This window comes from Ictidomys tridecemlineatus, chromosome 6 (genome assembly GCF_052094955.1).
Source record: "Ictidomys tridecemlineatus isolate mIctTri1 chromosome 6, mIctTri1.hap1, whole genome shotgun sequence".
In the NCBI taxonomy this organism is placed as follows: Eukaryota; Metazoa; Chordata; class Mammalia; order Rodentia; family Sciuridae; genus Ictidomys; species Ictidomys tridecemlineatus.
Genome location: NC_135482.1, coordinates 108,324,616 through 108,351,872, shown reverse-complemented (window position 1 = coordinate 108,351,872; position 27,257 = coordinate 108,324,616). Strand labels below are relative to the sequence as shown.

The window sequence follows — 27,257 nt, the reverse complement described above, 5'->3', positions numbered from 1 at the left end:
ATCTAAACCCTCTAACAACCCTATGGGCTAGTCATGTTCATTTTATACTTGAGGAACCTGAAACCTACGAAGTTTTTCTGACTGATGCCAGAAGTTCACCAGAGAAAAAGTGAAAGAAAATTTTTAAGGAGAAAATTGTCTCTTGTCTGCAGTTGAATCTGTTATATCAGACTGTTAAAACAGGTATATTGAAGCTTTGGGGGTTGGTTAACCTGATCTCATTTAAGGTTAGGAAATCTCAACCTTCTTGCCTTAGGTAAGTTAGTATTTGCTGGGGAATTTCCAGTACTTGGATATTTTCATGTTGAATTCTCACTTATAGACTCTAGTTACAACTTAAGGTTTCCCCGTGGGTTATCCAGATGTAGGTCGGGACTGTGTTCGATTCCTGACAAAAACTAAACAGGCCCACAGAAAGCCTGCTTTGGTTTTTCCTGGTCTCTGGCTGTCTGTGTGCTTTCCATTTCTCAGGTGATGTCCTGTGCATATTGTAGATAGATGAGGACAAATCTGAATTTTGATTTGATGGAGTGCCAGGGCTCTGAGTGCCCGAGAGAAGCCTGTGGACAATGTTCCTTCAAACTTACCCTGGAAACATCCTTTTCTTGAATACTTTGCACCGTCTTATGCAGTATATTGCATTTCCTTATTCCCACATGGGGCACAAGGGGCATAGGCTGTTCACTCACCACTTCCATGCCTTCAACTGTTTTTTTCTATTTTTTATTGGTGCATCATGATTGTACATAATGGTGGCATTCATTATGACACTCCGTACATGCGGACATAGCGCTAGAATTTAGCCAATATTGTTACCTGATATTTCCCCTTTACGAGCCCTTATCCCTCCCTGGTTCCTTTCCTCTACTGATATCTGTTCAATTTTCATGAGAAACTTTTTCGCCACGCCCCTGCCCCCTTCTTCTTTTTCTTTGCCCTAACTTATGCGTGAGCAAAAACATGTTAGCACTTGACCTTCTGAGCTTTCTGTCCTCAACTGTTTGACTTGAAAACAAGGCTAGTGTGGTTCATTCTTTGCTGCTGCTTGGCATGGTCTGGATCTGGGAGTGGGAATCATGGGGCCGGGAATTAGACTGCATGCTCAAGTAGCTTTGGACTGTACCCTGCCATTGCCCCTTCATGCTAGCCTAGAAATGAACAGTGGCAGGCTTAGTCCCTGTTCTGCCATTTGCCATGTCATGTGGGCAAGAAATTTTTACCTCCCTAGCCTCTGTTTTCTCACCTTTCAAGAGAACTTTGCATCCTTCACTGAGATGCTGCTGCTCTTAGTGATAACATTCATTCCCCACGGTGATTCTGCCAAACCCTGGCTCCAATCCTTCCTTTTGTGGTCTTTGAGCCCCGGCCACCCCCATACTTATATGTCCGTACATGCATACATAGTGCTAGAATTTTCTTGACCTAAAGATATGCCACTCCCTTAACCTTCCCGAGTCAAAACTTCACTTGGCATCACAAAGTGGTTGTTGAAGTGTTTTATTGAAAGCCCTGTTATTAAAACACACACACACACACACACACACACACACACACACACACACTTTGTTAGGTGGATTTAGCAGTCAGTGTATTCCTGGTACTGAGGAAGGGGAGTCTGACAGCAGCCTTGAGCTCTTCTCAGCCGAACAAAGGTGTACAGCACTGACAAGAGATGCCAAGATTTTGTACCCCTGTTAATGACTGAGGTGCCAACTTAGCTCCTCTGAAGTCAAGTTGACGGTTCTGCTGTGTGAGCCAGACTGCCACCTGCTGTCCCTTCATGGTTCTGTTAAATGTGGAAAGAGGAAGAACAGCCCTGACCTTCAGAGGCGTCTATAGAAGAGCAGTGCTGGTTAATCAGAAGTGATTTCATGGGTTCGCAGAGGGTTCCAGATCTCACAGGCTACCCTTGGCTGTATAGAGACGAGGGACCCAGAGGAAGGCCAGCACTCCTTCTGCTTGCGTTTTTCACTCTGTTGCCAAGATAGTTGATAAATTTGCCTGAAAATACTTTCCCTGGTTGGGTGGGAAGACAAGCCCTTCTGAAGACAGCACTGGACAACACTGTCCTGGGGAGAGGCTGGAGGCGGTGTCTGTGGTCATGGGCCACAGCAGGGAGTGGCTGGCCCAGGAGATACTCATCTTGCCACGCCTGCCACAGTTAGGTCTTCATGATGTAGGGAGGCACTCAGCTGTGGCATCGCCATGGTGAGAGAGAGGGCTCCCTGCTCTTCCTAGCCCACATGGGCCAGGTGGGCACCTATGACCTTTAGCCATTATTCCTGGTTTCCAGGATGTAATCTCTTTGTCCCCGCCTCCAAGAAAAACGAAGTTGATAATTAGGCAAATTACATGAGTGTATTACATTTGATCTTCCAATAATTTGGAGCCAGTTTTCAGCTCTCTAAACCCCAGTTCCTCATCTATAAGATGGGGTAAACATGTTACCGACTTCAAAGGGTGCTGCAAGGAGTAAATGAGTAAATGCATGTTATTTTCCTGGTACATGTAAATCGTAACCATTGCTAATACTTTCCTGCCACTTAAACTGTCTTCTGCAAATGTCAGTGACTTTAGCTGTAAATGGGAAATTGATCCCTTCCTCACAGGATTGGTGTGAGACTTAAATGACAGAGTAACACTGTGACAGTCTATAATGTAAGGCACTTTCAAACGTTCTAATGAACACATGGAGTTGGCCTGCCTTAGAGGGAAACTGGAGCTGTTTGCTGGTGGGAAACTGGGCCAGCTGAGGGTTGTGGAGGATAGGGAAGAAGTGACCTCTGAGTTCTTGTGTGTAAGCCACACCAATTCTTGTGGGGCTGGGCCGGGCCTTCTCATCTGAGATTATTTTAACTTCAAGGATCTGAGGCACCCCAGAATTTCTACATGGGTTCTGCTCGTATTATTGCTCCTACAACAAAGTCTGCTGCCTTGGGCTGGGGTTGTGGCTCAGCAGCAGAGCACTTGCCTCACACGTATGGGGCACTGGGTTCAATCCTCAGCACCACATAAAAGTAAATAAATAAAATAAAAGTATTGTGTCCATTTACAACTAAAAAATATTAAAACAACAACAAAGTCTGCTATCTCTTGGGATTCAGATTTGGAGTAGAGGAAGCTCCAAGATGTCGGGACCCTGGGGAGAGATGGGTGTATAACTGTGTGTGAGGGGTGTTTCCAGATGTAGCTACCTTACCAGTGGACTCTGCTTTGTACACTGAAATGTTCCCCAAAGTTCCACCTTCGAGGATTTGGGACAAAATCAAGTAATTTTTTTTGTAGATCCCTGGCCAGCAGATGCCCATGACCAGGACCTGGACCTCATGGGGAGTCTGGAGTTGATGCTCAGGAGATATCTCACCATGCCTCTGTGAAGGTCTGTGGGTCACACTGAGACATCAGTTTGGTGGCCCCAATTCCTGCCTCCACCCCTACAAGTACATCATTGTCCCATGCAGCAGCTGCAGAGCTCAGCCTGTTGTATTTTACTTTATTTGTACCTGGAATTGAATACAGGGACGCTTTACCACAGAGTCACATCCCCAACTCCTTTTTAAATGTTTTATTTTGAGGCAGAGTCTCTCTGAGTCTTTAGGGCCTTACTAAGTTGCTGAGTTTGGTCTCGAGCTTGCAATCCTCCTGCCTCATCCTCCCAAGCCGCTAGGATTACAGGCATGTGGCTCTGCGTCCAGCCTGACTTTTTATTAGCTGCAAAATTTCCTTTAGCTAGGAATTTTTAAAAAGAAACAAACAAGCAAACAAATTTTTCACAAGTTCTCCAGCAGCAACAGTCTGAAGACATCACACACAGGCATGTTGATAGTTTCCTAAAAGGGTTTGATACATATTCCTATCCTGTTCTTGGTCTTTCTTTTTACTATTCCCCCCTCCCTCCCCTCTCTCTCTCTCACACACACACACACACACACACACACACACCAGCAGCATCTAGGAAATGCTCCATCCTCCTTTTCAGCCAGGCATGCTCTTGCCTCAGTCTCCTCCCTGCCCTTGGCCTCACTCGGCTCCTCCTGCTCAGCACCTGTAGGTCCGTGGGTTCTGAAGATCAGCCTGCTTCATTAGAAACAGGTCTGATCTGCAGAATAGGTGGAACTAACTCTTTTGTCTTGGTCTAAGTCTGGCTCATGCTGGACTCCTGAAGAGAAGAGACGAAGCATAGCAGGATGCCCACAGAGCCTGGGTGAACCGTACCAGGCACCCTGGAGGGTCTTTGGAAAATGGCATCTGGGGCTTTGTTCCCTTGTTCTTCCAGCAATCTCTGGAAGCAGGATGAGCACAGGCCCGGGAGGTAACCCAGCTGTAGTGAACTGCGTCCCACACCAGAGGCTGACTTCTTAGAATGTCTCTGGAAGGATCCCCTTGCAGTGAGTGTCACCGCAGAAGCTGAGGTGGCAGCACCCAGGCACCCAGAGGCAGCAGGAGCAGGGGGAGCCAGGCCGACGTGTCCGAGGCGCCGCCACAGTCCTGAGCGTTCTCCTGTGAACCCAGAGCAGAGGTGAGAGGGCGGCATCTACAGCAGAGGCACCTTCCCATCCAGAGGGGCAAGGATGGGCAGGGGTCTCTGGGACTAAAGGGGGTCAAATCCTGAGAGAGAAGGAAGTTTCAGAAAGTAAAGCCCCATCTTTCTTAGACCTTTCAGGGGGAAAGTAGAGGCTGCACACTCACTGGAAGCTGAGGTCAGGTCTCCCGACCCTGTTGCTGAGGGGTTTCAAGGTGGGTTCCTTATGTAGCATAATCGATAAAGTCATTGGCCACTGGTGGCAACTCCATCTCCAATCCCCATCCCTTGCCCAGAAGTCAGGGGATGCGGCTGAAGTCCCCACTCTCTAATAGGCCTGGGTCTTTCTGGTGACCAGGCCCCATGCTGGGCCTAGGGGTCCCAGACACCGGTCATCTCAGTAGAACACAAATCACTCTTATTCCAAAGGTCTTAGAAGCATGGTGTCAGGAACCCAGGGACTTAGGCCAAGTGTTGTAACAAAAGATGTCCTTCTCACTCATGTCACCCAGGAAGTTACAGGGGTTTTAGGAGTTCTGTGCCAGGAACTGTACAAAGACCCCCTTGTGGTGTCCCCATTTCACAGGATATAAATATGAATGCACAGGTAAGAACACTTCCCAGTGAGATGCACATGTTCAGTTGTATTCATCAGTGTCCAGATATGCCGGCATTTACAAGGGCACACGCACTTGGCAGAGAATGTGGAACCAAGACCAAGACCCCTGCCACAGCCCACCCAGCCTCGCACCTCTGGATGAAAGGCATGGCAGGAATCGGGTCTCCGGCGGGGCTTCTGAGAGCGCATCCTGTCGCACTTGACAGAGGCATTATGTATAGAACTCACAAGGTCAAGGTCAACCGCTCTGAACCCCTAGAAGAACCTGCCCCTGGTGGAGCCAGCTTCCAAGGATAGGGGAGGAAGGAAGGCTGGCCTCAGCCCTCAAAATCGGAGCCCTCAGTGACATCGGAGCCCACCCTCCCCTCCCACATATCCTGGAGGATGGGAAGGATATATTTGACTTCTGTGGCCTTCTGCAGGACTGGCGGGAAGACACTGCAGTCGCAGGTGGGATCTGTCACCAGCAGGAGCAGGTTGGTCTTGGGAATCTGCTGCATCACAAATATCCTGCAGCAAAGAGGGGGCGGAGGTCAAGGGCTTCCCCAGGCAGGCACGGCAGCCACCACGAGAAGGTCTCTGAGGAGAGAACTGGAGGCTCGGAGTGTGAAAGTAGGGGCACAGGGGGAGGGGCAGAAATGCACGTTGGATCCTGGGCGGAATAGCCCGGGACCAATGACCCAGCCCTACTGACTTACAAAATTACATCTGTCCTTTTCTAGAAGATGGAGAAGGTGAGGAAGGAGTTGTTAATGTTTGCAGGGACACTAGGATGCTCCTGAGCAGATTGGGCTGTAGGGCGACTCTTGCTCGGGGTGTACGGGGAAGTGCAGTACAAGGATGGGCCACTAGGTGGCACAATGCCACCGCACAGCTCAGGAGGTCTGAGGACCCAGGGGAATGACTGGGAAAGCCAGGCGGGCACAAGGTCCCAGGGCGTTACATAACAAGGACAGCTGCCATTCACTGAGCCATTCCCAGGGGCCGGGTGATGTCACACAGACACATCTGTTTGTACAGGCGTCTACACACATATGTCTACGCTTAGACTTCAGAGCCCTCTGTGAGGTTGGTATGGCCCTGTGTGGTAGAGGACAAAATGGAGCCTAGGAGAAGTGATTTTCCCAAGGTTTCACAGCGAGGGTGTGGCAAAGCCAGTTTTTAAACTCAAGTCTGTCTACTGGAAAGCACTTGCTTGACACATACCCATCGACTCTGTCCCTACAGCAAGGCTTTGAGATAAATGCACAAAACAGAAATAGTTCCAAGAAAACTGCTTTGTGTGGTCAAAATCTTGCCTCACATCACGTCGTAGGAAGAGATGGAGACTGGATTTGTCAGAGGCCGACATGCGAGGCTTTACACTGCAATAGTTAGCTTGGGTCTGGCTGTCTAAGGGACAGCCTGGCGGTCCCTGGGGAACAGGAAGTCTGGCTGAGAGAACAGCCTGGAGGAGGCCATTCCTCCCAGCCCAGGGCAGAACTCCCTGGGGGTGTGTGTGTGGGGGGTCCTCTGAGGTTTGGGAACAGAAAACCCACCCTTCCGGTGGCCTCTCTGCCTTCTTGGGCCAGGGCTGGTGGGATCTAGGGGTCTTGACCCTGGAGCAAGACTGAGGGGCTCCTGCCCGGAGGTGCTGGCCTGGGGGTAGGACAGACCACAGACAGGAACAGCAGTGGGAAGGCGGGTCTAGGACCCTCTTCTTTGCACCAGACATATTCTAGGGCAGACCTAGGTTTATCTGTTGCTTCTTTTCTCAGATCTGTGGTGTTGAGTGCGTGGCCCCGCTGTGGGCTGACCTGTGCCTCAGCGGAAGGGATGGAGATGGCAGAGGTCACTGAGGGAGGCTATGGAATCCTGGCTGTGGGGCCTCAGGCGGGGACTATCTTGCCAGGAGTGGGAGCAGGGGACAGGTCAAGCTGCCCAGGGGGGTCTTACTTCTGGCAGGCCCCACACTCGATGATGCCGTTGGTCTCCTGAATGGCTGTCTGGTGCACAAACACGGGGTACTCTGTGTCGCAGGGATGCAGCAGCTCCTGCTTCTTATGCTTGTGGGCTGCAGTGGACAGAGGTGCCTCTGTGAGGAAGGGCCCCACAGCCTCCTGAGGGCCTTAGCACCCACAGTGAGCCCCCTGCTCCTGGTCCATGGCAGATGCTCTCTGGTTACAAAGGTCTCGGGACTGTGCAGGATGGGGAGGTGGGGAGAACGGAGAATAACTGAAGCAGCCTGGGTGTCGGGGACCGTGGAACTCGGGCATGAGTGTCACACTAGCTCCTGACCCTGAGGAAGCCATATTCTCTCTTTGGAAGCCTACATCCTCATCATAAGCTGGGGGTGGGAAGTGCCCCATCTCAAAGGTTCCTGAGAGGGACCCGGTGCACCCTTGTTCTTGCATCCTCTCTCCTCCAGGCACCCTCCCCCGTCCCTGCTGGAGGGCCCTGGGTGAGCAGAGGTCCTGCTAGGGGCAGCCTGAGTGAGGGGAGGCCATATACACCCGGGCCCCACCCTCCTTCACGAGGCGAGGCGAAACAGGAGGGGTGGCTTGGTGGGTGGATTGTGGTCCCTTCACTCTGGGACCTGACCCCTCCCCTGTGGACACACCTGTGTCCAACTCTCAGGTAGCTAAAACGCCATGCCAGGGCAGCTCTTAGACAGGCCAGGCCCTGCCGGCCCACCCCTGCCACCAGGCCCCAGCTCCTGCTACTGAGCAGTGAAGGGAGGGACAGATCTCTGCACCCAAGGCCACCTGAGCCTGGAGGCCCAGCTCCCGGATATTGGGGCTCCTTGGTGGCTATCAGGTGAGTGTGAAGCCCCTGAGTTCACTGAGACAAGACAGGGGCCCTGGAGACCAGGCAGCTCCCGCAGAGGGGTGGAGAGCAGGGCAGGCCTGCGCAGGCCCGGGGCTGGAAGCAGCACTCCTATTTCTCCATCACAGGCATTTCCTTTGCTTCTCAGACTAGGGGTGAAACAGGTGGGGCAGGTGGGTGGACACAGGTGGAGCTGGGACAGGGGCTCCTACTAAGGGTTAGCAGGAGGGCCGTTGGTCTCCCTAACTCCTGGACCCAGAAGTTCCCTCCAGACTTTGAAGCCAAGAGGCAGGGCCAGTGGGCAAGGAGCAGTCCTCAGGGACCGGAAACATCTGCTCAGGCTCCTTCCCGAGCTGACCCTCCAAGGAGGGAGCTGGGTGGCCCTGGAAGTCTCCGGACCTGACTCTTCTCCTCCTGCGGGGTGCTGACTCAGCGCTGGGCCTGTCTGCCTGTCACCTGAGCCACTCTGGTGGGTGAAGTGTGTCAGTGATAACACTGCTCACAGCCACAATAATAAAAGGGCTGGGCGGCTTCCCCAAGGTCACATTACTCCTGGCTGGGGCCTTGGGCTCCGGGAAGAGCTGTCCTGAAGAAGTGAAGCTCTAAGCAAGCAAAGGAAGGGACTGTCCTCAGCTTGCCAGATGACAGAGGTTGCGTCCCCACCCCATAATGAGGTCCTCTGTTCCTGGCAGAGAGAAGAGGGAGCCGTTCCTAAATGGGCTGTGATACACGGTTCCTGGCTCCTGTCACCCATGTCAAGTGACTGTCCCCAAGCAGTCCTGTTATGAGTGTGCCTGGGGCCTCCTAAAGCGGCCTGGAAACATGGCAGGGGGACGTGGAAATGTGACCCCAGGTCAGAGGTCACCTCCTGGGCCAAAGGCAGCCAGCCCCAGGGGGCAGCAGGAAAGGGAGAGGGCGGAGCAAACCAGAGAGAGGACAGCCGTGGACATGATTCCTTGTCATGAAGCTTAATGTTGAGAAAGAGACGGGGCCGGGCTGAGGAGCTGCCCAGGCAACAGGGAAGTTCCAGAGCCCCCTGGAAAAGGTCCTTTTAACACGGACAAGTGGAGCGAATCCTGCTAACAGGAGGTGACCTTGTGTGGTGGGGGGAGCTCTGAGCCCCCCGAGGGGCAGCGCATCTGTCTGCTCTCACATTCAAGCTGGGCTCCTCCTCTCCTGGGCCGTGGTGAGCCTCAAACCAGGTGAGAGAGGCTCTTCCTCACTCTGTCAGGACCCTCTCACCCTGCCACTGCCTCTGGGGGACTCTGTCCTCAGACAGTCGTGGGAAGGGTGTCATCCTCAGGGCCTCCTGGTGACCACTCTCTGGAACCCAGAGCACTGCCGAGGGCTGATGGACCCTGGGCTGGAGTGCCCGGGGAGACCTGGTGGCCGCCCAGCTGCACTTGGTCAGGGCCCCTGGACCACACCCTCTCCTCCTCCTGGAGTCTCTAATGTTCCCTGCGGCAGGACCATGCTCTGTGGGATGACATCTGGGTCCCCAGGAATGGTGGCTGCAACTGGATCAGGGACTTGGGGTCCCCGAGTCAGGGGCGTCCCAGGATGAAGAGCACTCAGCCCCCCTGGGGATGGCTCCTGGGGTGTAGGGTTGAGGGCAGGCCCTCCTCCGCTCCCCAGCCCAAGTGGCCGCCAGGATCTGCCCAGATGAGGCTACTTACAGTGATGGAAGACGGTTTTGGCTGCCCGGGGTGTGGGCCCGGCACAGGGTGGACATGGCACAGCACAGGGCATGACGTCACACGAGGGCAGGATGTCACAGGGTGGTGATGATGTCACATGGAGGGGTGGTGTCCCAGGATGATGTGGTGTCACACAGAGAGGTGAGGGACCCAGGGGTGAGGGGAGACGATGAGAGAAGGCCAGGCGAGATGAAATGATGAAGGACAACGCCTTAGAGCCGCGCCCTCTCACCCACCCACGGCCCAAGGCGTCCAAGGAGCTGACCCAAACCCACCTGCTACGCCGTCCTACCCCGGTACTCACCCTCTGCCACTCTGTCATACCAGGAGCCCCAGGCACTCCACTCCAGCAGGAGCCTGCCAGACACAAAGCTGAGTCTGGGGGACCTTCCCACCCTCCCCTCCTGGTCCCTGAGAGGGCAGAGGGCCATGGGTGAGCAGAGGTCCTGCCAGGAGCAGCCTGAGTGAGGGGAGGCCATGCACACCCGGGCCCGCCCTCCTTCACCTCCCGAGCAACCTCTTGCTCACAGGACTCCCTCATGAGCCACAGCCCCCACCTCCAGCCCCACTCACAGCAAGAGCTCACTCATCAGCCACTTGGTCGCCATCAGGAGGGCAGAGATTGGCTGGAGTCAGGGAGAGAAAGGACACACCTTTTGCAGCAGGTCCAAGGGGAGAGCTCTTGTTCCTCTCAGCTGCCCTTGGACCAGATGGGCGGCTGCCTCAGCACCCTCCTGACCGACACCCCCCGCCCCTGCAGAGGAAGCATCCCAAAGCTGACTTCTGTGGGCCATGCCTTTTGTGGGTCAGACATCTCTGGCAGGGTTAGAAGTGGCCTTCCATACGGCTGGTCAAGTTCTCACCCTGATGGGCTCGTTCACCAAGGATCCCTGAAGATTTTTGTGGAGCACTGGGCCTTGAGGTGGGGGACAGACCCTGTCTCTAAATAAAATATATAAAAAAGGCTGGGGACGTAGCTCAGTGGGTAAGGACCCCTGGGTCCAATCCTTGGTACCAAAAGGGGGGCGGGGGGGAAAGAGTCAGCCCTGGGGCCTGATGGCCTGCAGCTGGGTGGGAACAGTGTCCAGGTGACCTCTTTGGAGGATAAGGCAGAGGATGTACATGTGGGGGAGAGAAGGTCACTCACGCTGGCCAGGGGCTGGGCTGCGCTGTGGTGGTGATCCGGAAGCTTGCACATGGCCTGGTAGTCATACATAGTCACCCTGAAAATCAGAACCAAGGTGGACGGAGGCCAAGAACCTCTGCCACGCCCTGCCCCTGCTGGGGGTGGGGTGGGATGGGCCTCGTAGAAGAGCTTGTGTTCACCAGGATCCATGACGGTGCCTGAGTTAGGACAGCAGACATGGACTGGGGGCACGTTCTGAAATGCTGCTTTTGCACTTTAAATGGCGTCAAGAAAAGAGCAGCCCGTGGCTTGCTCCTTTAGCTGGGTGGCTTTCCCCCTAGTGCTGAGCTGGGGCTGGTCCACGTGGCCATATCCCCCTCTCTGCCTCATGTTGAGCCCCTGGATCCTGAAAAATTCCTTCTGGGCTCTTTGGAGCTGTCATCGAGGGTTTGGGAGTTCAGATGCCAAGATCTGGCTGGTTTGCTGAACATCAGCTCTGTGCCCCACTTACTGGTTGAACGCCCCCATGTTGAGCAGCTGGGTCATGACAGCGCCGTCCACCTCCCCCAGAAATCTTCCCGTCTGTGAGGGAGAGAGAGAGAGAGAGAGGAGAGAAAGAGAGCAAGCAGATGAGCAAGCTCACTGAGCCACATCCCCAGCCCTAGTTTGTATTTTATTTATTTAGAGACAGGGCTTCACTGAATTGCCTAGTGCATCCCTGTTGCTGAGGCTGGCTTTGAACTCAGGATCCTCCTGCCTCAGCCTCCCAAGCTGCTGGGATTACAGGCAGGTGCCACCGGACCCAGCTTGTCATTCATTTCTGGACTCCCTAGACACAGCCTACCCTGACCCTGGTCCTCTCTGAGCTGCCCGCCCCCTCTACCCTGACTGTGCCCTCTCCCAGTCCCCAGTGTGCTGCCAGAACAGTCTCCTCAGACACCACCTGGGTTTTGTCACACTCTCCATTATCTAGGAAGGAAAGAAGGGAGGGAGGGATCCTCCCCTCTCCTCTCCCTCTCTCCTTTTCACAATCAACCGTGTCTGGGGGGCACCCATGACAGCGGCCCCGCAGCACCCCCCAGGGCAGCAAAGCCCCGGGGCTTCAGTTGAGAAGCCAGGCTTGCCCCTCCCCTCCAAACCCACCCCCAGTGCCTGGCTCCAGCCTTCTCTGGCCTCTGGATTCTGCTCTTCTCAGCATGGCGGGGCGGAAAGAGCTTGGTGGCTGGCCTTGGATTTGATTGGAATTCACGTTGAGACTGGGAATAATGTGTACCATCCGGTGGCTCACAGTGAGTGGCACACATCATTACATGAACGGGGGTGTGCCCAGTGGGCCGTTGTCTCTGCCTCAATTACCCTTTCTCAGTCCTCTTATCAAGGAACTTTCCTCCTCTTCCTCCTCTGAGAAGCACTTCAGCAACATGTGGCTGCATGTCCTAGTTCTGTTGTCACCCTGCCTGGGGTATATCCGGTCGCCTTAGGCCTCCTTTGTATGGAAAGCTGTTTGGGGTCAGGGTGCATGTCTCTGAGTTCCCCACGGTGCCTGGTACCTGGGCATAGTGTGGGACTTGGGCAGGGAAAGGAGGTGGGAGCCTGAGCCCATGGCCACAGCAGGTTCTTGGCAGAGTGCTTTCTTGGCTCATGGGCCTGGCTGGCCTTCCCAGGCCTTTGTGAGGGGAGCACCTCCATGGGTCACACTTTGGCTGGAGGTGACAGAAGATGGCTTGGAGGAGAAAACCGGGTCAACTGAAGGAGGGGCGAGAAGTGAGGAGGAGAGCAGGCCAGGCCGTGGCAGGACCCCCATCACTCCTAGAGTCCCTGCTTCTGTGAATCTCCTCCGTAGCCAGCACACTCTGGGAAACACCTAGAACAGTGACAGGTGTTATGGCTCCCGATACCAGGAAACCCCACCCTGGCACAGATCGGGGGCTCGGGCCTGGCTGACCTCAAGGAGAGCCAGTGTTGTCCAGGAACCCAGGCAGGGCCTGCGCTGCATAGCTGGGGAGCCTCGGTAACCCTTCTTAAGGAACAAGATTGATTGGAAACAAAGGTCAGTGGGAATGCAGGGCTCCTGTGCACCAGCTCAGCTGAGAGATTCTCTTCCAAATAAGAGTTGCTGCTGCCATACTGGATGACAACCTCAGGGACGCTCCCTTAATGTTTAGCCTGCAAATGGGCCCACTTTGAAAACTGGGATAAGGTCAGGAAATGTCATTTTGTAAATTGGAAATAAATAAGAAAATATAGCCCTTGCATCCTACAGCCAGCCAGCCTGCTTACCTGCCTTTCTTCCTTCCCTCCTTCCTTCCTTTCTTCTTCCCCTCTTTTTTCTTTATTCTCTTTCTTTCTTTCTTTCTTTTCTTTTTTTTTTTTTTTTTTTTGGTACTGGGTATTGAAGCCAGGTACTCTCCCACTGAGCTACTGTTCCAGCCATTTAATTTTTTTTTTTTTTTTTAATTTTGGGACAGGGTCTCATTAAGTTACCCTGGCTGGCCTTGAACTTGCGATCCTCCTGCCTCAGCCTCCCAAATTGGGGAGACTACAGGTATGTGCTACCATACCCAGTTTCTATGGTATTCTTTGTTTGGAAATAGCTCACTTATAAAGTTAAAATGTAATGATACAAGCCACTGAAAATGAATGCCAAAATCATGATCTCAGAAACTGACAGGTTAATGACAGAAGCAAACAGGAGAAAAACTAGAGCTGGAGGCAAAGACTTGCCTGAGCTCTGCTGTCTCTTGGCCTGAATGCCTGACCACCTTTCAGTCACAAGATGCTTACTCATCAGGGGGGTACAATGCAAAAATGAAAGAAAGGGACAATAACCAAGAGTACAGACCAGTTTGGACAGACAAGGGCACATTCGCTGTCACACAGGACAGCTGATGACCAGTGCCTCCGGTGGTGGTGGTGGTATAAACAAGTGAGTGTCCTTTTGTTTAGATTAGGAGGCCTGACGAGGACAGGCATCACTGAAGAGGAAGTGGATAAAGCAGGGGACAGAAGAGAGGAATCAAAGGAATTCCAGGGACAAACACATGGAAAGGCAAGAGCCATCCAAATCCTGCTGCTCTTCAAGATCCAGCAGTAAGGCCAGCTGAAGTTCTTCCTGATCCCTCCAGCCTGAGTGTCCTCTCGGCGGGGTTTGTGTATGCATCGAACTCTCGTTCCTGTGTATGCATTGAACCTCCATCACTGGACAGCAAGATCCTAGGGGCAGAGACCCACCTCTGACCTCCCTCCCCAGCCTGCAGGGGCTTTATGTTTATTATCCATATTTGCTGAAGGAATGAGAGGGAATGAATGAATGACCTGTGTCTCCTGCTTCCTGGGACAGGGTAGTGGGGTGGACACCAGGCTCCTGATGAGGCTGGCCCAAATCACTACAAGCCTTTAATTTTAGTCTCTTTCCTAATTCTAGGCTTATTCATCAGCAACCAGTTGTTCAAACATTTTTTTTCCTGAGAAGCCAGGTCTCTGACCAATGTATCCTGGACATTGGAAAAAATGTATCTCTGCAAATAAACAATTCTGTTTCCCAGAATATGTCATTCAGCAGAAGGTGTCCATTCTCTTCTCCTTATTTAGTAAGGTAGCCTGACTTTAACAATGCTAGCTATGTGCTCAGCTAAAAGAACTACATTTCCCAGAAGCCCCTGCACTGAGGTCTGGCCAATGGAACATGAGCAGTCACAAGAAGGACTTCCGGAATCCACTTAAAGGGAGAGGACTCTGTAGAGAGGCACCGCCCCCCACTGACCCAACCCCCTAGTTATACTCCCCTTTGTCTGGGAAATGGACTAGAACACAGTACCTTCCCTAGCAATGTTGTCCTCTTGAGGGTGGAGACAGCTGGGGACTCCAGGAAGCCATGCTAGGAGCTTCATTGAGTCTTCTGAGAAGAATCAACCAGTGCTTTGCCTAAGGCACTGCAGTGGGGACTCTATTCTTGACTGCAGAACACACTTCCTAACTGGTAGTTTTCTTTTCATTTTTGTTGGAGTGGATTAGTGCCACTTGGCTTTGGGTACCTTGCAATTCAGGACTTGGGGTGGAATATGGAGCTGCACCCACAGCACAACCCTGTAGAGGGGTCTGGTTGCCCAGTGGTGCCTCTTTCCCAGGGGTAACACATGCATAAGTCATAGTCCACAGGCTGATGCATCTAAAGGGCCTGGGGCTCCCTGAGTTTTAAGTCTGCAGTGAGTCTGGGAGGGAGGTAGGGAGGGAGGTGAAGTCCTTTGAGGTACCACCCAGGAACCTGGAGCAGGAAGCAGATGGGCTCTAGGCAGCAAAGAAGCAGAACTAATTAGATTCCTGCTGGTTGGGTGGTTGCCCCTGGACCTGGGCTAATTTCCCTGTTGTGAAAGGCTGTTGCTCATATGTCCCCTGTCCCCAGGGAGAAAGGGTAGTCTCAACTCTAGTGATAGAATGGAAAAAATGCCACATGTCCTCCTTATACCCAGGGACAGCCTCAGTTTCTTCTTCAAAAATGGGGACAAGTATCCTCTTAAGGGGTGTGAGGGTCAGATGTGTCACCGCATGTGAAACTACTGTGCCTGGCTTCCACAGGGATTATTGTCCTTCACTCCCTTCCTCATCTGGCAGCTGCGCTGAGCTTTAGAGTCCCTTGATAACTGCCTTGGGTCACCAGAGAGCCTGCCTCTGCCTAGTCAGGAGGTTGCAGGGTTTTACTTCTGAAGCACTCAGAGGGGCAGGGCCATTTGGGAAGCTGGGGGTAGGGTGTGTGTGTGTGTGTGTGGGGCTGCTGCTGAGTACAGGGGAGCCCCAAAGACTCAGGGGCAGTGGGGGGGACTGTGGAACAGGGAAGGAGAGGGGGAGCCCAGGCCCGGGACAGGCACCTCTGTGGTGGCAGAAGGTGCCAGGGAGGGAGGGAGGAGAGCACAGTGCCTCTGAGAATCCAGGTCCCTCAGGGGAAGGTGCTGGAATGAAGCATTCCCATTGTCTAGACTTTGTTGCCCTGTGAGGACCATTTTGAAAGCTCTGTGGATGAGTGTGGATGGCAAACAAATGATAGGAATCTGAGTCCCCAGGCCCTGGTGACAGATCGCTGGAAGCATTATGATGCTTCACAGAGCCCCTGGCACTCCCCTGGCCCAGTCATGTGCCTCTGTCTCTAGGCTCCAAAGTGAGGGCTGTAATCCTGTCATTCCTGGTCCTTTAAAAAAAGAATGAGCCCTGAGCCTGGAGAGGCCTCCCGATAGCCATAGCCGGCCTGGAACTCCACCAGGAACAGGAGAGAGCCTCGAGTCACTCCCCTGGGCTGGTCGGCAGACTGCAGATGGCTGCCTTGGGACAGGAGCACCCAGGAGGAGGAAGGGCTAGGCAGGACTTTAGGAAGGACTTTTGCACCTAAAGCAGCAACAGGCTTAGCTCCCCAAGCCCCTGATGGACCTTGGCAGGGACAAGGGTCTGGGGTGGGGCCCTCAGGCAAGCCCCCAGCCACTGAGGCACTGTCTTCTAGGGATAAGTGGGGAGGAGTGGGGAGGAGGGGGTGAATCCAGGAGGGGCTTGTTTGTGTTTGGGGGGAGGGGCAGGTTTGGTAGGGGGAAGAGTCTGTGGTGGAAGATTCTGAAATGGTTCACAGTGACCCCAGCTTCCTGGTAGTTGCGCCTGTCCATGAGGTTGAGTGTACCCTGGGCTTCGCAACTGACTTCTAGCTAAGAGAAGATGGGAGAGTGATGGGATGTCATTTCTGAGATCATGTTTCAAAGGCCAGTGGCTCCCCTGTTGCAACCCTCCCCCGCCCCACCATCAGGCTCATCCGCTTGTTGCTCTGAATACAGGGGCTGCTCTGCTGGGTAAGCTGCCCTGTGGAGGGACTTGCATGGCCCCGAGCTGAGAGGGCTTCAGGCTATCAACCTTGGGGGAACAGCAGCTGTGCAAGCGTCTATGCCCTTGCCAGCGTCTCTTGAGGTGGGCCCAGGGTTGGGCAGTGTCCTCTTCAGAGCCTATGAGGGCCCAAGGGACAAATTTGGCTAACTGCTGGCTTCTGTGGGTCCTTGATCTAAGAATGGTTTATTTTCAATGGTTCTTAAAAAAATCAAAAGATTAATAACTTTTCATGACACATGGAAATTATGTGAAATTTGATTTTCAACGTCTAGGATAAGATTTTATTGGAACCACGCCACATTCATTTGTTACTCGCTGTCTGTGGCTCCTGTCTCCCTGCACGAGCGGAGCTGAGTGGTCCCCAAACGTGAACTATCTGTCCCTTTACAGAGAACGTCGCTGGCCGAGCACAGTCTCTGCGACGTGGCCCTCCTCTCCTGTTCTCGCCACCCTTCCACCCCAACGTCCCAGCTTGGCTTCACCCTCTGAAACTCTTTAGGCCCAGGCTTGGTCCTGGGGCCCTCGAAAGCCAGTACCACGGAACCTACAGGGCCGCTCTGGATTGCCCAGGCAGCAGGGAGCAGAACATGAATGACTGAGGGCGTCAGATGGTCCCGAGCCTGGTTCTAACCACTTGGTTTTGACTTCTGTCACCACCCATTTTTCTGTCAGAGCAAGTGGGAAATACTAAGAAGGACTGGTGCTCAGGCCACGGAAGAGCCCCGTGGCCAAAAAGAGGCATGAAAAGGAAAAGGGGAAAGAAGGGCAGGCAGAGGGAGGTGGCCAGGGGACCTCAATGGCTAGTGAGCAGCAGGGGTCCTGCGAAGCAACCCTTTCCAGGGCCCAGCCCCAGCCCAGGCAGGGGAAAGCCAAGGAAACCACATTTCTCTGGACTACTCTTGCTGCTGAAGGCCATTTAAAAACTATCCTTAAGGAATCAGATTCCAAGACCCTTGGGCTTCTCCTCTTCCCCAGTTGCCACTTTTCTCAGCCTCCTTCGGATGCTCTGGCTCTGGTTCCTGCCATATCCTGACACCTTCTTTGGGCTTCAGCCCCCTTCCAGTGGGGCCAGACCGCTGCCTCGAGGGGCAGAGAGATGGCCTCAGCCCTAACCCGGGTCAGCAACATCTCCAATTCCTGCAGCTCTGCCAGTACCCAGCACCCAGAATCAGCCTCCAGAGGACCATAGGCATTACCCTGATTTTTCTGAGGGGGAAACTGAGGCGCAAATAATGGAAGTTACTTGCCCAAATCATGTTTTGAATAAGTGGCAAACCCCGTGCTGAACCAAACACCATATCCCTTCCACTGAGGTTCCGTTAGAGGTCATTCGGATACTTCTGGGCTTGGTTCAAGGAAATACTTCAGGTGAATATATTCAGATTTGGTTCAGGTTTGATTAGGCTTCTTTTTCAGTTTGATTCCTGAATAAATAAATATTTAATTTGGGGACCCAATTTGGGGCTCAGCAAATATGCCTTTGTGAACGCCTGCAGGGTCCAGGGAGTGGTCCACGGCCACAGGGAGGATTGAGGGGTGCCAGGCAGGCTGCTGGGTAAGAAAGGATCTCGCCCATTTCCTTGTTTCCCCTGTAAGGGTCAGGTTTGATGTCTAGAATAGAATTTTCTAGAAAGGAAGTCCAGAAAGGAGAGGAAATGCAGGGTGGGGAGGCCCAGTCCTTCTGGGGCCATGTGGTGGAGAGGGTGGAGGAGGGATGGGGGATTGAGATGCTGAGCAGATGGCTGCTTAGAACTGTGGATGGAGGACCTCAGGAAACGTGGTGCATGGGCTGGGGTGTGGGTCAGCGGGAAAGCGCTCACCCAGCACATGTGAGGCACTGGGTTCGCTCCTCAGCGCCTCATAAAGAATAAAGAAATAAAATAAAGATACCGTGACCATCCACAACTGAAAAAAGAAAACATGGTGCAGTGCCGCCCGGCAGGCCCCGAGTGGTTTATTTATGAGCTGTCTCACCTGTGTGGTGGCAACACTCCTAACCAATGGAGGTGAGTTACAGAAGAAATAAAGAAGTGATATTTGCTCTGACCACCCGAGTGGGAGGTGTTCCGAGTGTTGTGATCTCACTGTGTTGACGCTGGGCTCAGGAGAACCCTGCCCCTCAGACCCTACACCCAGTTCCCTCAGAGGCAGGGTCCCTGGCCCTCTCTTGGGCTGAGGCGGCTACTCGTGGTCTTGATTCCTCCTCCCGCCCTTTCTCCCCAGGTCTAGCTCCCCAGCAACCCACCTCCTGCGACCTCTCCGAGATCAGAATGAAGCCATTGTTGTCCACCACGAAGCAGTCCAGGTCCTGGGGGCAGTCGGGAAGGGAGGTCAAGGCCGACCCTGTCACAGACCTCCTCTCCTGCCCGTCCTCTAGGTTTGGGAAGGCTGGTTCCGTGTTGGATGAAAAGATCACCCCTTTGAAGCCCAGCACTGCTGGGAAGGAAGGAGGGCACTCGGGCCAGAGGGAAGCCAGCCGATGGAGGGCACCTGGGGAGGGCCACAGCTCCCACCCCACCCTCTCCACCTGGGAAGAACTTACACTGTCCCCGCAGCTCTTTGGGCATGGCTCACCCACAGCACTGCACTGGAAGGAAGAAGAGAAACTATTAAGTGGCAAACAACTGTGTGTGTGTGTGTGTGTGTGTGTGTGCATGATAGGTATGTTTGTGAATATTGTATATGGTTCATTTGTGGTGTGTGGCTATATAGGGAGAGGTAGAAGTGTGTCTATAGGATACTTGTGTGTGTGTGTGTGTGTGTGTGTATGTCCATGTATGGTGTTTATTGTGAGGTGTGTGTGTATACAGTATGTGGATTATGTGGAGGGTCTACGTGTGTGTGTATATGAGCATGCTGTGTGTGGTATACGTGTGCTATGTATGCATCATATGTGTGTCTGTACGATACTGTGTGTGTATATGTGTGTGTGTGTGTGTGTGTGTGTGGCATGTGTGTTGTATATGAAGGGTCTACGTTTGTGTGGGGTGTGGGAGAGCATGCGTGTGTGGTATACATGTGGTGCATGCTGTGTGTGGTGTGTTTATTGCATGTAGAGGGTCTACGAGTGGCGTGTGTGTGGTAGGTGTGTGTGTGTGGTAGGTGTGTGTGTGTGTGGTAGGTGTGTGTGTGTGTGGGGTAGGTGTGTGTGTGTGTGTGTGTGTGTGTGTGTGTGTGTGTGGTAGGTGTGTGTGGTAGGTGTGTGGCACTGAGTAGCAGACCCTTGCTGGCTGGCAGCTGCCCAGGCCAGCGGGCAGGCTCTTCTCAGGTGGCCTTGGCCCCTGCAGCCCACAGGCCTCCTGTGCTTGGTGAGGGGAGAGGGTGGGTGGCATTGCTGGAAGCCTCCTGGGATGGCTCCATATGGCCCTGGGTCCCTGGGTGGCTCTCCCCAAACTTGCCCAAGGTGGGCACACAGCAGCCAGTGAGTGGGGAGCAGAGGAGCCTCACACGGGAGGAATATGTAAAGGCCAACTGGGGAGCCCAGAGAGGCTGAGGCCAGGCGCTCTGAGGGCAGAGGGGAGGGCAGATGGGGAGCAGGGCCAGCAGGCACCTGGCTTCTCAGGGGCCTGGACAGCAGTGGGTCTGGGCCTTGGGAGGGAGGAGGACAGCGCAGGGTGGGCAGGGCTGTGAGGCTCTGGGGCAGCAGAGGGTGCCATGGTCTGCCCTGGGAGAGAGCCCTGGGGTGAGGAGGGCCCAGAGGTGGAGGCCTGGCCTGCACAGGGGGGAGCCGCAGGGAGCAGAGAAGGAAGGATCCGGGAGACACCCCATGGTGGCTCCTGACGGGGCTGAGCAAGGGTGCAGGTGGCGGGTGAGAGGCAGAGCCATGCCTCACGGAGAGCTGGTTGTGTCGTCTATCCCTGACCTGGCCAGGAGCGGTCACCTACCTGCTCTGTGGCTGCCCAGAACTGGCGCTGGAGGAATTCCACCTTCATTTGGATTCCCACCGCTGCAGGGAGGCAGGAAGAAGGAGGGCAAGGCCAGGGGGGTGTTTTTGGGGAGGGGGTGGTGGGAGGGAAGAGAGAGTGAGAGAGAAAAATAGAATCAAGTTAGAGAAGACGCATCAGCAGGAACTGAGGGGGGGATAGCACCCGGGCAGGCAGGGAACGGATGGAGGGCTGAGTCAGACGGCAGAGTGTGAATCTGAGGCTCTTGGGGAGTGGGAGGGGTGGGGGGAGAAAAGAAGACAGGCTGGTAGTGTCTGACTTCCCCTGGGAAGAACAATACCAGAATATGTCCCAAGAGGAGAGAGACGAGGCTCCAAGAGTCCAGAGAACAGTGGGGACGGACTTGTGCTCACGTCCCTGGGAACTTTACCCCCCTTCTCACAGATGGAACCACAGAGGCCAGAGAGACCAAGCCAATTGTGCAAGATCAGGAGACCCAATGCGGCAAAGTGAGACTAGAATTCACGTCCATTCTGCGTTCGGCACCTCACAAGGTTACTTAGCTCTTACTCCTGGTTTGACAACCTCTTACATCTAATTCCTGCTCAGAATTGTCACCATATTGGATAAAAACTCTCCTTGCAGAAAATCCTGATCAGATTTACCCAGATCTGCGGGCAGTTCCCAGGAAACCAGAGATGCTGTCAGTGCACAAATATTACTCCTTTGATGACACCTTGTACCGGGGCCACCCCTGTCTCTTTGATTCCCAAGCCGGCTCGGAGAACCCAAGCAGCTGCTCACACAGTCAGAGAAATCCAGGACAAAGAGCTCCAGGAAAACTTGGGGCCAAAGAATAGACAGAAAAGTCAGGTTCTACTGAACAGAAAAAGAATTTAAAAAGTAGGACAACTTCTCGGTGTCTGGCATGACAATATAAAAATGACTTGGGTGCTTAGGATGCGTCAGACACTTTACAGGCATAAGCTTCTTTAATCCCTCCAGCAGACCTGGACTGTTACTCTGACTTTCCAAGCAGAGGAAACAGAGGTTTTGCAGCAGTTATATCACTTGCCTGGGTCACCCAGCTAGAAAAGGACAGAACAAGGGTCTGTCTCTAAGTTGGGTTTTTTTTTTTTTTTTTGATATCAGGGTTTGAATCCAGGGACACTTAACTACTGAGTCATATCCCCAGCCTTTAAAAAATATTTTATTTAGAGACAGGGTCTCACTAAATTGCTTAGGGCCTTACTCAGTTGCTGAGGCTGGCCTCAAACTCACCATCAGCCTCCCAAGCTGCTGGAATTACACATGGGCACCACCATGCCCAGCTGTCCCTCGGGTTCTTGACCTCTACTCTCAGCACCTGGATTCCAGTCCTGACAGTCAAGCCCGGGCTGCAGAGAACGGGCAAGCCTCTCTTCCACTCTGAGTTTTGTTTTTCTCCTCTGTAAAGGGCACACGGATCTGGGTTCTCAACCATATGCCACATGCATGAGAAATTCTCCAGTGAACCCAGTGGCCATGGGAGAGATTGCCCATCACCATCACCCTGACTTCCTCAGTACCCAGGGGGCTCTTCCACAGTGCACTAGCGTTCCAGTACTGCACAAGGTGCACAGCTGCCTCAGTTTGATCTTCAGTCTGGAAAGAGTCCAGAGGACTATGATGATGGGGTGGGGGAGAAACCAGGGAAAGGTCCAGGGGCCAGAGTTCTAGGTTGCATTTTCCCAGGCTTGTGATCTCTGGATTTGTTTCTTCAGGTGTAAAATGAGTCGTGGTTATTGTTACCCTAGAAAAGCAGAATGAGATCAAGGGAGATGATGGGTGAGTCCACTATTCCAGACTGGAGCCTTGTTCTTCAAACTTCAGTGTGCATCAGAACCACCTGGAAGGCTTGCTAAGCCCCATCTCAGAGTTCTCATTTGGGAGGTCTGGGGTGGGGGGGGGCGCTTGAGAATTTGCATTTCTACAGTGTTCCCAGGTGATGCTGCACTGCAGCTCCTGGGACTATATTTGGGGAACTATATTTTGTTCAGAAGCGTCCTTGTGTAATGGGGCTTTCTAAGATGATGGAGGTGCTGTCCCAAACGGGAGCCACAAGCTGCATTCCTGAGAACCTGAAATGTGTCTAGTGAGACCAAGGATGTGAATCTTTAAAATGTTATTTACTTTTCATTCATGTCTATGTAAGAAGCCACGTGAAGTGGATGGCCATCTTGTTGGACAATGTGGTGCCAGAGCTAACCTGAATTTGCAGATGAAGAAAACAATGTCCCGAGAGGCCCCTCTGCTCCCTTGAATCCCAGGCAGTCTTGTGGCGGCTCCTGGCTAGCTAACTGGGGCGGTCCTGTGATGTGGGAGCACCTGAGTTCTTTGGGGACTTCTTTGTGGCTTCAAGGTCCAGGCGGCTGACAGGACTGGCCATGAAGGGATGGGGGAGCCACTTGTTGGCTCATGGCAATGACAAAGGACGCAGATGGGGTACACTCTAGCAGGTGAGGGATGCTTGGGCCCTCCTGCCACTCATATGTCTCCCTAAGGCTGCAGCCCTCCCTCTCCTCTTGATGTGCTTTTGCACAGATTTCTTTCTCCTGTAGAAACAGCTGAGTGAAAGATGACCACCCTTCCACACATTGTCAGAGGGGAATTGTACCAATGCTTAAAACAAGGAAGCATATTTGACCCCATCCTTGACTCCGTGGTCAAAGAGGTTGCAGATTATCCCTGGAATGAGACTCTGCCTTTATTCCCAGGTGGCTCAGGGCCAAGTCTTGCGGAATCACGAGGTTTCTGAGCTGAAAGAAGTTGTATGACTTTGACACAAGGAGCCCCGAGGAGGTGGGGGCCAATTCTTCCCAAATCAAGGTCAGGTTTTGAGGGTTCATGGGCAGAAATGTGGGGAACGGAGCGCAGAGCAGGTTCTCCCCACCAGGTTCCGTCTCCTGAGCTGGACCATCAGCTCCAAAGCAAGCTCTGTGTCCTTGGCACCTGGGAAACCTTCCCCCAATTCAGGACATTCCAACTGCCTCTGGACAGGTTATCTCCCCCTGGGTCACCCATGGGCATTTCAACCTTGACATGCTCAGAAACAAACTCCGGGCTTTCCTTCCAAGCCCTGGTCCTCCTTGGGACCTTACCATTTTAAAACACATTCTCAACCTGATCGTTTTCCCTCAGTTTACCCAAGCTCAGCTGACTGTGGTTCCAGAACCCTGTGTCCACCTCTCCCTACCTCCACTGTTACCACTGATGGCCAAGCCAATCTCTCTCCTGCTTGGATTAATGCAATAGGCTTTTACGAAGTCTCCCTGCTTCCCACTCTGGCCTCTCCGTGATCCACTCTCCTCCTAGCCATGAGAGTGATCTTTCTGAAGATCAAATTGCATCACTCCCTTGCTTAAATGGCTTCCGTTGTCCCTAAAACAAAATCTAAACTACTGTGTAATGTGGTCTACAAGACCCTACATGCACCAGCCTTGCGGTGGGGGCGGGGGGGGGTGTCTCTGATTTCAGCCTGAATCACTTTCTTCCACAAACATGTTGACATTATTCCTACCCCAGGGCATTTGCATCAACTCTTCCTTTCCCTTGGAATGCTATTCCCTTGAACTCTACATGGCTGGCTTCTTATCATCAGATCTGAGCTCAAACATCATCTCCCGGCATAGCTCTCCCTGACCTCCTCAGATAGAGCAGTACTTCCCTTCACCATTCATCTTCTGTCTTGTCATTCTTTTTATTTCTCAATGGCATGATTTATCTGTTTTTGTCTGTCTCACCTCCCATTGGAATGGAGCTAACAGCAGGCAAAAAGGATTGAGTTCCTTCTGAGCCCCTAGTACAATACCTGTCACATAGTGGGGATCCATATATATTTCTTGGGCTAAATACATAAAATCAAATTGAGTCACCTGCTTGACTGGAAGCAAAATTCTACTAGACTCACTGTCCCTTATCTCTGAGGTTCAGGACCTCCTTCCTCCCTGCTGAGCCTTGCCCTGTTACTGATAATGGACTTGTCATCTTGAAGATTTAGCTGTGCTCAGAATTTCTTCTTGGAGGCAATCCACTATGAAATGGGAGATTTAAGTGAGACATGAAGAACAACTTCCTTCTGGTAAGAACTATAAGATGCTGAAAACAGGACTTGGTATAGAGGAGAGAAGATAGGGAAGACAGTGATTAGGGAACATGGAAATCTCTTTGGCAATGGATCAGCTGTGCTCTGCCATGCCCACGGGCGTGCATACCTTCCCTTTAATGATTTCAAATTCTTCTTCTTTTTTTGGTACTGGAGATTGAACCCAGGGGCACATAACCATCTACACCTCTTTTAATTTTTTATCTTGAGATAGGATCTTGCTGAGTTGCTTAGGGCCTTAAATTGCAGGAGCTGACCTCAAACCTTCCATCCTCCTGCCTCAGCCTCTAGTCATTTCAAATCCTTCTGTTCCAACCCTGCTTCACACCACATGGTGCTTTTCCTTCCCAGGCCCAGAGAGAGCTCAGTCCTCTGTCTTTGCTGAAGCCACACCCGGGAAGAGGACCACCCTAGGAGCCTCCTGCTAGCCTGCAGGAGTTGGGCTGTTCCTGTGTTTGCAGAGGAGTGCGGAACTCTTGGTGAGGGAAAACAGGGAGTCCTAGACCTTTCCAGGTGGCTTCCCCCAGGGTGGTAGGAAGAGACCTTCTCTGAGCCTGTGCTGGGTGGCTCCTATTTTAGCCTTGACCTTGACCTTGGTTCTCAGGGAACTGGCCATAGCCTGATGGAGGAGGACAGATCCCAGCCTCCTGCCCCGGTCTGCCTGGATCCCCATCCCTGCCCAGCCTCTTGCCTTCCCTCTCTTGCTGTCTCTCCACGGTGCTGATCTTGTGCCCCAGCCCTGCTCACAACCTAGCAAATCACCTCAATAAGGCCATCGTTGGCAGACGGCCTGTCAAGCTGTGCGTCTTCGCTCCACGTCCTGGCTGGCACTCGGTGCTGCTTCATCATGAGGACAGGAGAACAAAACAGCCCCACCCACACATGGGCATGACCCACACATGACCATACACGTGTACGCAGACATGACCACACACGGGTGCATACATGGGTTCACGTGTGCAGAATGACCCTTGTGGAGGGCCATGGTCTCCAAGAGTCAGAGACTCACCCTCTTCCCTCCTGGCCCTTGCATCTGCTCTGAGCTTCATCTTCTTAACCCAGCCTGTGGGGTCAACTAGACCTGGGTGGTGGGGTGGGAGGGCTCGCCTTCTATAACCCTGAGCTGGCAGGTGCACAGTGAATACCTGTGTCACAGAATGCAGGGGCCGGGGCAGACCAAAGACCTCATCCACCTGCTCATTCCATAGGACAGGTTTGAGGAGACCCAGGACTGTGGAGCCGATCACCTAGCCAACAGCTACTGGACAGTAAGAGCAGTTGACAAGAAGGTGCTGGCATGGACTGGGGGAGGCAGGGCCCCTCTTCTGGAACAGGACACAATACAGGAAGGAGAAGAAACCACCCACAGAAAGCCACCTCACAACTTCCTCCCGATAACGTGGAAGCAGACCCCAGTAAGGGGGGAGAGGGGAAGAGAGATGTTCAGTAGGTTGGACAAAGGGAAATGAAGGGAAGGGAGGGGAGAGAGGGAAATGGAAGGCAGGGGGATGAATGTGAAGGTATTTCTTGTGACTTATATGAATACACCATAGTGACTCCCACCATCACATATATCCACAAAAATGGGGTTCTAATTAGAATAAGATGTATCCCATGCTTGGGTAATTATATCAGAGTGAATTCTACCGCCATGTATAACTAAAAAGAACCCCAAAGAAAAAGATCAAAAGAGAAAGGAACCACAAGGGTGGCCCGGAGAAAATGCCACAGATCAGAGAAGAAGGTGGAGACCTGTGAAATCAGCAGAGCCACTTGGCAGCAGAGGTGACATTCTGGTTGATGTTTTAAGAAAGGAGCTGCCCCTGGGCAGGAAGAACACTGTAGCTCAGGGAAGACCTGCTTTCCTGAGGTGGGGAGACGGGGGCTGTTTGGGGGAGACGGGAACCTGCCTTGCTTGAAGGGACACCTGTGCAGGGTGAGAGGCAGGGACTTCCCGGAAGTGAAGGAGGGTCTCCAGTCCTCCAGGGATAGTAGCCCTGCCTCTGCTTCCTGGAGTTACCTGACAGAGGGGACAGAAAAAAAGGTGTAGGAGCACTGTGTGCGGCATCCTGAGTACAGCCCCAGTCCTAATGGTGAAACAGAAGAAGGGTATGGGGATACCCATATGCCCCGTGCTGAGCCATCTGCTGGCCAGGAGGCTCTCAGAGAGCTGGCAAGGTCTCACATGGGGGTCCGTGCTCCAGCTGGGAAGTAGGTCCTGCCTCCTCTTCTGGTTTAGTCCTAGCCTGACTTGGCCTTTAGATCAGCCTCCTTCCTCTTCTTGGAATATCAGTTTCTCTGACTTGCTTTGTCCTGATTGGTCAGGAGAGAGGCCTCTGAGCTCTTGAATGACCATCTGTTCCCTTCGCAGGCCTCCCCCTTTTTGGATAAGAGCAAGAACTAGCTTCCACATGTTGGAGAAAACATTTCACTGTTGGCTTTTTGAGTCTGGCTTAGTCCACTTAGCATGAAGCTAGCCCAAAATCAGGAGGAGAAAGAGAGAGAGAGAGAGAGAGAGAGAGAGAGAGAGAGAGGTTGGTTGGGGCAGGGGGAGAGAAAGGATAAAGGGCAGGGGAGGGGGTTTCATCAAAACAGAAGGAA

The 27,257-nt window shown here is 53.0% G+C and overlaps 1 protein-coding gene across 6 annotated transcripts in view; it reads right to left on the bottom strand.

The window, feature by feature from the left end:
• Positions 1-3,473: 3,473 nt before the first annotated feature.
• The window catches only part of Cacna2d4 (calcium voltage-gated channel auxiliary subunit alpha2delta 4), a 106,961-nt gene continuing 83,177 nt past the window's right edge, over positions 3,474-27,257 (bottom strand). For 2 of the 6 annotated variants that reach the window (XM_078015462.1, XM_005333982.4), the window contains 12 exons: positions 20,513-20,574; positions 19,171-19,215; positions 18,874-18,936; positions 11,281-11,351; positions 10,791-10,866; positions 10,217-10,269; positions 9,948-10,000; positions 9,623-9,643; positions 7,077-7,194; positions 5,539-5,651; positions 5,274-5,356; positions 3,474-4,500 (listed from right to left, as the gene is read on the bottom strand). In XM_078015462.1, coding sequence (XP_077871588.1) covers positions 4,396-4,500; positions 5,274-5,356; positions 5,539-5,651; positions 7,077-7,194; positions 9,623-9,643; positions 9,948-10,000; positions 10,217-10,269; positions 10,791-10,866; positions 11,281-11,351; positions 18,874-18,936; positions 19,171-19,215; positions 20,513-20,574 — 863 coding nt within the window. In that variant the 3' untranslated portion in view covers positions 3,474-4,395. Of the gene's footprint in view, positions 4,501-5,273; positions 5,357-5,538; positions 5,652-7,076; positions 7,195-9,622; positions 9,644-9,947; positions 10,001-10,216; positions 10,270-10,790; positions 10,867-11,280; positions 11,352-13,406; positions 18,053-18,873; positions 18,937-19,170; positions 19,216-20,512; positions 20,575-27,257 lie in introns of those variants that run through there. The other 4 variants (XM_078015463.1, XM_021732187.3, XR_013423208.1 and 1 more) reach the window with 3 other exon arrangements.